Genomic DNA, 13,705 nt, shown 5'->3' with positions numbered 1-13,705 from the left:
TAGTGACTCTCATCGTTCTCGGAACCTTATTAATGATTACTCATTGCAGATTACTCATTGCAACTGTCGTACAGGCTACGTAAATACGTATTGGACTGCCTACATACAATAACTTAGTTCGACGACTGCAACTGAGCGCCCCTCACATTCACTCCTGACCTTTCCTTACTTAATATTCGTGTGCTTCTGTTTAAATGAGCAAGTTTCTGTATTTCTAGTCTGTTTATAACAAAGTGAACAAAGAAACAATGGCGCATCAACGGAAAAGTTTGGTTATTTTTATATTTCTCACGGTGCTCGTGTTTGTGTTTGCGTTGCCGAGAGACGCAACCGTCTTTGAAAACCAACACTCTGAGGTGGCAATCGAAAAGTCTACTCCGAAAATAGATTCCTCTGGTATGTATGTACCTTTATTTGTATTGATTTAATTATAAAAAAATGGATGTCATAAGTTATGTAGGTAGGTACATGTTATGATAACATTGACCTAAAGTGCTCTATCATGTTCGGTTGTTGGGTAGGAAGATAGTCTAAGTCGGTTCAAAATGCAAGAATGCAATTTTGATTGTTTAACTATCGTTCAGTAAAAAAAGTAGGCCGCTTCGTTTTCCACAGATAGGTATTCGCTATGATTGAAGTTGAAAAATGTTTTGATTTATGTACTGCTCTAAATGGGGAGATCAAAATATACGTGCGTAATAAACAACACAAGAGGTCGAATTCTCATTGTATTTTGTGACGGCTTTCCCACTCTTCAAACAGAAACGCATGACCGATCCGTGTGGTGGGATCCCTGTGCGAGTCCACAATACGACCAATGATTACTACGTAAATTTATTTTCAATTACGAGACGACTGATGCGTTTGAGTCAGCTACGTTGTTACTATAAAATGCTTTGTAATGGTTATGAAATCTCGACATTAGAACCATAAGATTATACCTTTTTTTTTTTAATAAAATTACTTTTGGAAAAATCGTTTTCGGATTCGGCTCGGAAAACCAACACATAAGATGTTAACGTGGGCCTATCTTTGTCTTAACCTTACAATAGTATAATAGATATATGTAAGACATTAGAACCAATTTCAATACGAAAAATTGAATTAAAAAATATTCGACCTTGTCAATTTACAATCGACGCGACTAATAAAAATTTAAGTGTCTGGTTAAACTATCAGAGTAACAAGTTTTTACCAAACGCACATGGAGCTACGTGTGAAAGTATAGCTATAACAAGAAAACATGTAATATACATACAAGTACAGTTATAGACTAGAAAAAAAAGCCCAAAATACTGGCACGCGTTCACTTATCGGTGGAAGGCATTGTATAGACAATGAACAAGAAAAAAAATCACAACATATAAACCAATATATTTAGATCTCTAAACGGGGAAACACCAGCAATTAATATAAGACTCGTACTATCTGACGTTAATAAGTCTATATTAATTTACAGATGTTAAGATTCCTGGGCGGATATGGTGCGAGTTCGAAGAAGCAACAGAGACTGCGATTTGTCAGGAACATTGTCTTCCCAAAGGCTATTCTTATGGAATATGTGTTAGTAACACTTGCAGTTGCATTTAAAAAGGATATATTTTAGTTAATGCCAAATAAAATATGTATAAACAATGAAGTATTTTATTTAAACCAATAAATATCAACAAAAGTTAGAACCATAGGAAATTTATGAAAGATTGTATGGAGCTTAAAGCGACCCTGGTATGTCTATTGTGAATGAATACTTAGCTATTAATTATATTGTGCGAATACATGCGAATGCTTATTAAATAACATTTGGTACTAAGTAATAAATTAACAGAGATGTAATCATCTTTTAACACGACTTGTTTCTTTGAAGTAATTGTATATTCATTGATTTGACAAAAGTCTATAATGTTAGTATTATTTCTAAACAACAACATTCTTTAGTAAGAAGAACTAGACGTGCATATCCCACATAAACTATGCAGAGTGCAAATAAATTTCGCAAAAATCGAACAGTAGGCTTTTGTTGTGCAAAGTAATGTGTGTCGGGTCAATCACCTCATGGTGATTATATCACACACGTGAACTCGTTTTGATACTTGAGGTTGAGTTCTCAGTTTTATTGTTTAATAGCTGCTCTGCCCTGCAGACGATTGTTTCACTGCAGAAATAGAAGAGATAGTGGTACCTAGCCGTGTTCATAATACCTTATGGTAAATTAGTATGGGTGAACTTATATTTTAAGTGCCTGCTTGTTAGTTAGTGTAGCCTAAATATGTTATCTTGAATTATTGCTATTCTTATTAAATCTATGTGTCTAACTTAAGTTGAAAATTTGTCTTTACTTAGATTTTTCGCATAGTTCTCTTGAAGTGAATTGTTCAAGAGCTGGTATTTGTGCTTTATTGTGTATTTTATCTGAATAGATGAGGTCGGTTTCTTTCTTTATTTGGCTCCAGCTGTAATCGACGTCTTCCTTCTTAGTCAATCGGGAGCAGATCACGAATCTAATGACGTATCTATCCCTGTGCGTTCCAGCCACCATAAACACTTTCTTTTTTTGCGTTATATTTTCCAACAATTGTCGTGTAATTGTGTCACCGTCTTTCAGTCTAAAACAGACCAATGCCATAGTCGGTTCGGGACCAATCACAAAACGTTCGTCCGCACGTACCAGTTTTGCAAAATACTGTGCTAATTCTATTTGCTGTCTGATATGCGTTTTCAAACCTTCAGCACCATAAATTCTCATAACTGTCCACAATTTTAAGGCTCTAAAGCGACGGCCTAGTGGCATTTGCCAGTGTCTGTAATCTGGGATCTTGATTGTCGTTTTTACATCATCCAAATAAATTCTTTGTACATCGAATGCTCTCGTTATATCATAACCATTTTTAACCCACATAGCAGAGCAATCGAAATTAACCGGTAGCCACTTATGTGCATTCGTTACAAACGATTGAGAATGTTCAATACCTTTCATTAGGTGTCTGTATTCAGGACACAAAAATGCTGCTCCCGCATAGGCTGCATCTACGTGAAGCCATATATCTTCCTCACTACATATTGGCCCTAATTCATGTAAAGGATCGAATGCACAAGTTCCAGTAGTTCCCAGATTAGCGACGACATAGCAAGGTATAAGTCCCTGCGACTTATCTTCTTCGATTGCCCTTTTCAATGTTTCTCCGCGTAGGCATCCATCAGCATCCGCTTTCAACAGTTTCATTTTCATAGAACCAAGTAAGCCGGCCTTTTCTACTGACGAGTTACATTGATCGGATGTATAAGCTACAAGTTTTGCTTTTATCTCGTTTTCATCGAGATCTGGATTATTATTCATGAAACGGCGAACAGTTTTATCTTTGGCTACAAGCAATCCAACTAAGGTGGCTTCGCTCGCTGATCCCTGAAAATTTCGGCACAGCGTTGAATGTCAAAGTGATATTAATGCAAAACCATAGAATTATATGTATCAAAATGATGATAGAAATGACACTCACTTGAATAACTCCGCCTCCGGGACCCGAAGAGCAATTTAGAAATTCTTCAGGTAAATCTAGTAGCTTACCAAGCCAATTCATCGTGACCACCTCCAGTTCTGTACACGCAGGGCTAGCCATCTACGATTTATATATAAAAATACAATTTATTCAAAATATTGTCAAAAAGTATGTACGTAAATTAAAATAAAGTTGATTAAAACTTACCCAACTAAATCCCACAACCGCCAAGCCGTCACTAAGCATATTTCCTATAATACTCGCGAATGAGGAGCCAGAAGGATAGAATGCATGGAACTGCGGAGATTGCCAGTGTGTTACCTGAAAACGAGATTTAATTCAAATTTTTACCTAAATTTAAAACGGATACAGTATTCAAGTCAATTCCATGTTAAATAATTCGTTATTAATTTAAATCCAAACCGGTACCTAGATAAAAACAATATTTTTCCTTAAAATTTTCATCATCTTCATTCACTCTTATACGAATTCGATAGAAAGACACGTTTGCCACATAACCATACCAGAAACAATATACATCTAAATAATTGTGAAACCTCTATAGAAGCAACAACGACCGATTTATAGAAACTTTTAGAAAAATATTGACTGGAGTTACCATAACGTGAATGGTGCTCAAGACATGAAGTTGGAGTTTCAATTGCAAATGAAGTAGTATTCGTACATAGTGAGATAACACTTCGTATAAATTAACTGTATGATGTCCTAGAATAGCAGCAACCTATTTCTTCCCGTGGGTATCGTAAAAGGTGACTGAGAAATTCGGAGAATGGGCAGAAGCGTTCTTTTATTATTATACCAGTGTACTACGATCGCTAGCATTTGTTTCTGTATTGCAAACCTGCCAGTTACCACCATCCTGCTCACTTCTGCCGCGATGCACTCATGCGTTCCGGTCTGATAGCCCTTAAAAAATACTTGCAATTGGGACCTTGTGTCTGAACGCGGATGGCGGTATTTACGTTGTGTTTGTTGTCTATGGGTTCCGGTAACAGCTTGACACCAAGTGGGTCGTCTGCTCGTTCAGTCGTCTCGGATTCTCTTGACTGAAACATGCTTTGAAACAGGAATGTTTTGGTCGAAATTCTACCACCAGTACAAAAGATAGGGGGAGACTTAAGTGAAAAAAAATGGCGTGTAATGGCAAGCAGGCTGATGGCTTTTAATGGTGGCTTCTGATTCGTAGCTGACACTGGAAATATTAAATACAAACAAATGTCTTAAATTTATTTGATTTTTGAACTACACATTTTTAAACAAACTAACTAACTACATAAAATATCTCGCATTAAAGTACTTTACCAAATTGATTAAAACATAGGAAACTAATAGTAACAAATTTTACGGTTAAATCTTGCGACGTCCGACCGAGTGTGAACTTCACTCAAAACGGAAAAGTATTCGGAGTAACGCAAACGAAATTTGTAAACGTGTAAATAAACGGTAAAAGAAGTTTTAATTAAGCGACTCGCAAAAACTGAAGAAAACGATACTTTCTACTATGGTAAATGACATGACTCAAGCAACATCGGGTATATAATATGTATAATTTAAATACGACAGTGCGTTTTGGAAATCTACAATTGAGGCGTATAAAATCAAAGGCAGCTAAACGCCTTTTAATGTAGTGAAATGGATTAATTATGGCGCCATTTTGTTTAGTTAGTTGGACACGCTTTAGTATTTTCATGTTATAACTAATACAGCTAAATCTCTAACAAATTCAGTTAAAAAAAAATATTTTTACTCTGTACTCAAATATAAACGAAGTTCGAAGAAGTATCATTTAAAATTCTGATTATTACTAATATTCTCATTCTTTATAAATCTGCTTTAAAATAAAGAATATCGTAGCTACCTGAATAAAGTTATTTTAGCTTCTCAAACCGGGAGTGTTGCTAACACTGGCCCTAGCAAGAGCAGTACTTCGATGGATCGGGAGGATCCGTAATGATGTGTTTAGGGCCGATTTTTGTAGTTTACCTGAATATTTGACAGACTTGGATTTAGTTGCCTTTGATTTTATAGGCCTCAATTAACAACAATTTATGGACCGGAGAGCGACACAAGCAATATTTACAATTATAAATACAAACACGAAACATACAAATGAATTTAATCAAACTTACACCCGGCATTATTGATTGATTGAAATCTTTCATTATTTCTTTCCAATCCTCCGGTTGTTCGGGTGCACTTTCAGGCAGAGCTCTTAACAAGTAACCAGGTTCAACAGACGGCAAAACATCACTGAAAATAGAAGTGTGTTATATTAATTATCATATCAGTTAGTATTAGATCGAACAATACAATATAATTCTATAGTTAATTAACTTTTAAATTGACATAGGAACCTACGTTTAATTAATAAAACTTCTTATTTAAAAAAAAAAAGAAATTGATGCTTAATTACCTACTGGCTGTAGGGCGTGTGGCAAGTTCATGTTTATGCTGTGACGTAATCATGAGTTTTGTGTTTAAGGAGATTTTTATTCTTTTTGATGGAGAGACATGTTCGCGGCCTACCTAAGTTGTTATCGGTCTCTACAGATATCACAGTGTGAATGTCACGAGCGATCTTGATATGAGATCGATGACTCAGTAATATTATAAAACGCCAATATAATTGGTTACCAGGTTCTATTGAATAACGACTATCCCGATTATCGAATAACAACACTTAAGTGTTATCAAAGCGTGTAATCGTATAGTTCGATTTGAGTGAATCGGGTGCATAGCCTTAGCTATTAGCCCGCGGAGACTACTATATACTCGGACGATTATATACGTGGTAAATCATAAAAATAATCAATAATATTATGACAAAGACAAACGATTGCTTTATCGAAGCAATAGAAGGAATTTTTCTGTAATAAAACGTAAACGACCCTGCAGCGGCATGCGTGACTCCATCTAATCAGTTTAATAATTAGTTGACTAAAGGAAGACTTCGTGTGAATGCTAGATTTTTTAAGATTGTAACATAATTGAACATGTGCTAGGAATGCAATTTTGTGCCTGCCACTTCAAACAAATATTTATTTTAGCGCATTGTGATTGACCAATGTCATTTATTCATTTTAATACTATACTAGATGATGACCGAGCTTTGCTCGGTTTTTTTTTTTGATAACGCCATCTTGTTGTGTCTTTAAAGCGGTTAGTTGCCCGCAATTAAGAAAAATAGTATTATTATTCGCTAATAGATGTCAGGAAGAGTTGATTATTGAAAACACGAATAAAACAACATTTTCTGAAAACAAATCGTAGCTGGATCGATTTATCGCCCCCGAAATCCCCTGTATACTAAATTTTATGAAAATCGTGGGAGTCGTTTCCGAGATTCAGATTATATATATATTAATATACAAGAATTGCTCGTTTAAAGGTATAAGATAAGATAAGATATAATTGTTATATAATTAATTCTAATACTATATAAATATATAATATATTTTTGCCACAAAGCAGTCATGCGTTCCGATCTGAAAGGTAGGGAAAATATACAAGTAGGTACTTGACTGGGTATCGGCATTCACCTCACGATGTCTATGGCTCAATTAACCACTTTACACTAGGTGGACCGCGAGCTTGGTCACCCAATAAACATATCATATAATTATGATTTAAATTAAATAATGTTTTGTTCATGTAACCAGACTAAGTAAATAGCAAAAATAAACATGTATTGCAATTACAATAGAATGTAATACGTAATACAATTGGCAGTATATTTAATATTAGTGCAAAGTTATAAAAATGTCGTCTTTCAAATGTAATTTAAATAATGTAGATCAGTTACGTAAAAGTTAAATAAAACGTTTGCAATCGACAAATTAGATTCATGATTTGAACAGGATTTGAATTTTGGGAAACTTTGATTAATTGATTCATCAGTTCGAAAAAGAAATTTTAAATAAAAATTTAATATATCAATAACCGTTATCAAGAGAGAATTAATACAATTAATTCTAATAATGACATCACTTAAAAGTTTCCGTGCAAAAAAGAATTTTCGAAATTGGTCGGAAAATGACAGAGAAAATGGTTAACGTATTAAATAAGTATTGAACAATTGTACATAAAACCTCATGCTTTTTTTAATTCAGTTAATATTCAAAACGAAATTTAAATGCAGCACTTAATTAATACGCATCTTCATGCATTTTTTTAAATATATTGAAACTAATTTTTTGTTGTTCAAGCAATATTAAAACACTATTAGTGATTTGAATTTTAGATTGAATAACGGTTAATGATCCATTAAAGCAGTTAAGAATTTCGAATATTTCAACTCACTAATCCCTTATGTTTTCAGCGTAGCTCGCCAACATATCGATGACTGCTCTGCCGAATTCCCGAAACTGATTCGCGTCCATATTCAACACAAACACTCGAACACTCGAATTTAAATCTGAGTCAAATTAGGGTCCTTAAAACACAGCAATCGCAATGTGGCCAATGTGTAACGTTAATTCCGAATGTAAGGACACTAGGAGTTGAGAGGACGATCTGTAAGACAATGAAGGTAAGTGCAGGCGGTAGGTGGATTTATAGGTGCAGCTCAGCTTTCTACGGCACGCTGTGACCGTGCTTGCCTGTAATTACTCGATCGGACGAAGACGCGACGCTGACATGCGACATTCGTTGTCGGGATTATCTGTAATCAACACTAACTAATTACGGGAATAATTTTGCATTGAATTAGTATGAAAGTGCTTAAAATAATACTAACATTTTGGTCATCGGTTGCAAGAATAGTAAACAGGTACATTTTCACGGCTGGGTATTTCAAAATTGTTAAATCCGTGTTTACGTGGTGTAACGAGAAGAATGAGCAAAGGTTGGGCGTAAAATTAGTTCCTGTATTGTTCCCTTAATTCGATTATCTTCTATTGATTTGGTGTAAAAACATTTACGGACGATATATTTTCTCCTTTGTTATGTTTAAATCAGTCTAATTTTCGGGGTTTGTAAGATTTTTTTTATATTTCAATTACACTTCATTATTTGGATGTAAAACGTGTCTCTTCACAAGTGCAAAGTGCTACACGTGTGCAAAGTTTATTTTCCTTTCAAACTGATCGGACGTCTTCAACATGGTGAAAATTACGTTCAATGATTCATTTGGTTATGTACATAGATACAGGTCAAGTTAATAACGTCTTTAAAACAGTTTTAAGAGTTACAGACAATTTTATTATTAATAATCGATGTAGATATGTGGCTTATTACGTCTTTTGTCAATTTATTGTCCCCGTCAGTTAACTATTCGATCTCGATTGATCCTAATTTAGATTTCTATAGAAATCTCTACAATTTATAGTGGAAAATTTCAAACCTTGCTGCATTGCATGTACTAACTACGAAACGTCAAATCTATATCTTAATACGTGAAGGAAAAACTTTGTATCTCTTTTTACGAAAATTGCACGGACGGAGGCGTATGAAATTGCCCACACTTATAGAGAAAATAGAGAAGGAGTGCAGAATGTTAATATTTTTTTATATTATGCCTAATAAATACATAAAATTAATAGAAAAAACATTACACACACTAACATGTATTTGACGCACACACGCATGCATACTATTTATTTATTGTGAAACTTTGATGACTTGACGTCTGTGGTCAAATTGAGATTAAATTAAATATTGTTTGTCTTTATTAACATTTTTCTATAGTGTAGTCTTGGCGAAATTTGTGATTATAGTAATATAATAGTCTGAAAATATAATCATAATAGTGTACAAACTTATAATTTCAATTAATTATAGTCGAATTTCGATTACTACGGGACCACTAGTTTTAATAAATTGTCTTTACATATTCTCATATTATAATTTTTTTTTTGTTGTTAACATTATTTTATCTTGCCTTGTATTTTATTTTATTATAAACACAAAGAAAAATAAATCAGCCTGTCTAGCCGTTTTCAAACGATGCTCCGTCATACATGTGGCTATTGATTTTTGTTTGTCTATATAAGTTGAATAACAAGTTCTGATTCACAGTTAAATAAAATAATATTCATTATTATTAACTTTTTACAATAATTAATTAAAATCGAGAATATCTTCTAACGGTCAATTTTTATGCATTAAACGGACAGTTGTTATCAGAATCCACCCGGCACAGAGTAGGTTAATGCTGGATCTTATAGACAACACAAATTGATTTAGCAATTTTGTTTATAGATTCTAGAAACAACACAAATCCATACTAATATTAGGTGTAAACGCGAAAGTTTGTTTGCTACGCTTACTCACGTCCTAACTTGACTTATTTATACAATCATCATAAAATTATGGAAAAAAATTTTTAGGTTACAAATAAAACAGTCGCCCGTGAAAGCTAGAAGAATTGGAAGTACAATGTGGGATTATGCATATTCTGCTGACCAACATAGCATTTGTGTGTTATAAAGGAGAGACACCATAAGTAGTCAGAATTGATAACAATTTAGCGATGACGACGAATGAATGTTGATTAGTCAAACTTTCGAAAAATCTTTGAAATCAGGACCACCGACGTTACAGCATAATTTTTTGTATGAAATAATCGCTTAGGTTTATATGAAGGTCATCAAATCGTTTAATAACACAATTAAAAAAAACCTAGGAAATAGTTTACAGAAATAGAATACGAACTTTGCAGAGGTTACAATTCTCGTTAGGCGTATAACTGTAGCAGTGAAGCGCAATAAATAAGATTCTGTTTTCGGTTTATGCCTTTTTGGTTTTAAATGGAACAAAAACTAATATTTTAAACTCTTCAATGGCTTAAAAGTTCTTTATTATATGTAGAGTTTAAAATTTTCGCCCAACATTCGCAGTATTTCAATCCTTTAATTGTCTTTACGATGTCCACAGGACGAGTGGTGTTACGCTTTTCTAGTTCGACACCATCGGAGCAGAGTTCATCCATATTATCTGGAACCGCAGCGTTCATCGACAGTGCGTTTCCAAAGACCTTTTTTGCCACGTACCATCCGGTTTTGGAATGAACTCCCCTCCACGGTGTTTCCCGAGCGCTATGACATGTCCTTCTTCAAACGAGGCTTGCGGAGAGTACTTTATGGTAGGCAGCGGCTTGGCTCTGCCCCTGGCATTGCTGACGTCCATGAGCGACGGTGACCACTTACCATCAGGTGGGCCGTATGCTCGTCTGCCTACAAAGGCAATAAAAAAAATACCATAAAATTAAATAAGTATTGGACAAAACTTATGACCAGACTAAAAAAATCTTGCATAAGCTAAAAAAAACAATAGAATATATAAATATTTTTTTGCCCTTGTAAGCAGGCGAGCATATGGCCCACCTGATGGTAAGTGGTTACCGTCACTCATGGAAGTCCGATACCGAGCCGTGCCGCTGCCTACCTACAGCTCCTTGGCTAATTAATTGTTCAATTATAAATTTGAAAAATAGATTTCAACGTCATATAAAACTTTTAATGTAATTATACATAATATGTGATAAGGTAATTATACTATTTGTTGCTATTAATTAATTGGGTTTTGTCGGTTTATGAAGGACTGTATTTGGTTTTATGTAACGAGCACCCTAAATAGTTGTTTGAGATATCTTCAAAGCACTGCCCGTACCAGCTGATATCATCTCTACTACATGGAAATGCCGATTTAATCGTATTGTGGACGTCCAGCGATTTTTTTGGCTAAACATTGAGTTTTAGGTACTTGCGTAAAACTATTGTATTGTGTAATACATATTTCTCAGAATGAGTCTTAGAAAACTTGCTCCCGATGTTGTTGATGCCAGTGAGCTATAACAGCTTTAGATGGGTCATAACCCCGTTTGAACGTAAAAACAAAAACAATGAATCACTAATCTCTAAATATATGTATGTATCAACTAATCTAGTTCACTCAGAACGTGTTGACTATAAGGAAGTGAAAAATATAGACAATAAAATGTATTCGTTTTTTACGAGAACTGGTAAATATCGATTGTTTTGTTTTATCACGGACGCGAATCCACGAATCAATTAGTAGCAACATGAAGTATAAGTATAAACAGTCATAAATAGAATTTTAATGAACGCAAAGCATTCTACCTAAGTTGAATACAGCAAAAAGTCCTTGAAAGTTTATATACATCGTTTTTTATGTATTGTGGTCTATTTAAATATTATAATACTTTCAAATAACGTGCTCATTGTAGTTTACGTTCGGTATGTACCAGAAATAATTAACTTTGATTCTATGAATGTAAAAGTGCATAAGCGGAAATTCATAAGAACGTAGTCAAACCAGATAAAAATTAAATATAATCGATATTATATTTTATATAGAAGCTGGTAAATTATCGATATCAGTCAGTTGTGTGAGGTCTATTTATGATAAGAAATCGTAATTGAACGACTCTAAGTTATGATTTTCTACTCTGTAAATAGTGGAAACACACACATGAGACAAAAACAAGTACAACCAGAACCCAAAAACAAAATACCTTTAACAACAACATCGTCTCTGACCGGGAATCGAACCTGACATCCGTGAAAGAATTGGGTCATTAAAAGCCAGGCTGACAAGGCGATTTAAAAGTTTTAGTATTTTTTATTTCCCTTTAGGCAGACGAGCTTTTTTTTTATTGCCCTTGTAAGCATACGAGCATACGGCCCACCTGATGGTGAGTGGTTACCGTCGCCCATGGACTTCAGCAATGCCAGGGGCAGACCCAAGCCGCTGCATACTGTTTAATACTCTCCAAGCCTTTTTTGAAGAAGGACATGTTATAACGTCGCCGCTGACTACTCCCCGACTCCCCGAATCCTGATCATGCAGGAGCCAGTCACCGTCGACGCCCTAGACACGTCCTTACGGATCCATCAGATCCAATAACCTTTGCATTAGATGCCTTCAGCTCTAATACTAGCGGCAGGCTTAGGGACCCCGGTAACCGTACTCGTCGAACTCGACAAAGAGGTCGATGTGCAACCTAAGCCATGCATCAGCCCGCTGAGTTTCTCGCCGGATCTTCTCAGCGGGTCGCGATTCCGATCCGGTAGTAGATTCATTTGCGAAACAATTGCTCTTGAGTTGTTAGGTCTCCTTCGGAGGCGCTCGGGCAGTTGTTAGCAAATCCCGCCTCTCTTGGCTGAGCCTTTGCTCGCCCACCTGTCCTGGTGAAACTGGAAAGGCCTTCGGGCCACCAGTAAACTTTCAATCATAAAAAAAAAAAAAAAATGTTATAACGCTCGGGAAACACCGTAGAGGGGAGCTCATTCCATAGCCGGATGTTACGTGGCAAAAAGACCTCTGGAAATCACTGTCAATGCATACGGCCTATCTAATGGTGAGTGGTTACCGTCGTTCATGGACGTCAGTAATGCCAGGGGCAGAGCCAAGCCGCTGCTTATCGTTAAGTACCTACTCTCGACAAGCCTCACTTGAAGAAGGATATTATTATGTCAAAAATCTATAATAGTCTGTAATTGATGGCATGCTGGTAACTAGTACATCAGTGGGTAAAACCATTCTGCCTATTTCTGCCTCAAAGAAGCCATGCCCTTCAGACTGAAACATCAGCTCACAGATAGATAACAAGTTAATACTAGTATGAACTCTTCTAGTACAAAAAGCTTCAATCCGTTTATACGCTTTGTTAATGTTTGAAATTATCTGTTTTATTGCGACAGTTACAACAATATGACAATTTGTCTTTATTATTTAATATAATTGTAGTCTGATTCAATTTATATTAACTATACCATTACAGTTTCCGTGTTTGCATTTGATCGTTTTGGTAGCAATACAATATTAAGGTTGCTAATATTTTTTTTGTTCCTTTATATTTTTCTTTATTTATGAAACATTTTCAAATGATCAGTTTTAGTAAATTCTAGAGTTTAAGATACATAATAATAAAATCACTGCACGCCTAATTAATGAAAAATTAATATTAAAGAAATAATACAAATGTTCAAAAAGTGGACCTCATCGCTAAAAGACAATTTCTGGACAAGCACAACAAAGTAAGAATTATTATCTAAGAAAAAAATTGAGGTATGTAAATTCAAATATAACATTTTTTATATAAAGTATTTTTATATATTTATATAAAATACATGACAAATATGCTTTGTGCCTATTTGGTAATCAGGAGGCAAGATTATGTCACCCCGATTTCTTTTGGTACCTACTGGATCTTTGCCAAGTAGGGCCTG

General features: G+C 34.9%; 2 protein-coding genes across 2 annotated transcripts; one reads left to right on the top strand and one right to left on the bottom strand.

The window, feature by feature from the left end:
• Window positions 1–49: 49 nt before the first annotated feature.
• On the top strand, window positions 50–1,635 carry Defensin (defensin-like protein). The gene is made up of 2 exons (XM_028186548.2): window positions 50–396; window positions 1,460–1,635. The coding sequence occupies exons 1-2, from the start codon at window positions 249–251 to the stop codon at window positions 1,588–1,590; spliced, it is 279 nt and encodes a 92-aa protein (XP_028042349.2). The 5' UTR covers window positions 50–248; the 3' UTR covers window positions 1,591–1,635.
• On the bottom strand, window positions 1,632–8,195 carry LOC114252062 (3,4-dihydroxyphenylacetaldehyde synthase). The gene is made up of 5 exons (XM_028186545.2): window positions 7,815–8,195; window positions 5,645–5,765; window positions 3,702–3,815; window positions 3,495–3,614; window positions 1,632–3,400 (listed from the first exon to the last, which is right to left on the bottom strand). Exons 1-5 carry the CDS (start codon window positions 7,892–7,894, stop codon window positions 2,333–2,335), a joined length of 1,503 nt encoding a protein of 500 aa, XP_028042346.2. The 5' UTR covers window positions 7,895–8,195; the 3' UTR covers window positions 1,632–2,332.
• Between the last annotated feature and the right edge of the window lie 5,510 nt (window positions 8,196–13,705).

Source organism: Bombyx mandarina, chromosome 04, assembly GCF_030267445.1.
Source record: "Bombyx mandarina strain Sakado chromosome 04, ASM3026744v2".
Classification (NCBI taxonomy): domain Eukaryota; kingdom Metazoa; phylum Arthropoda; class Insecta; order Lepidoptera; family Bombycidae; genus Bombyx; species Bombyx mandarina.
This window is presented reverse-complemented; position numbering and strand designations above follow the sequence as displayed.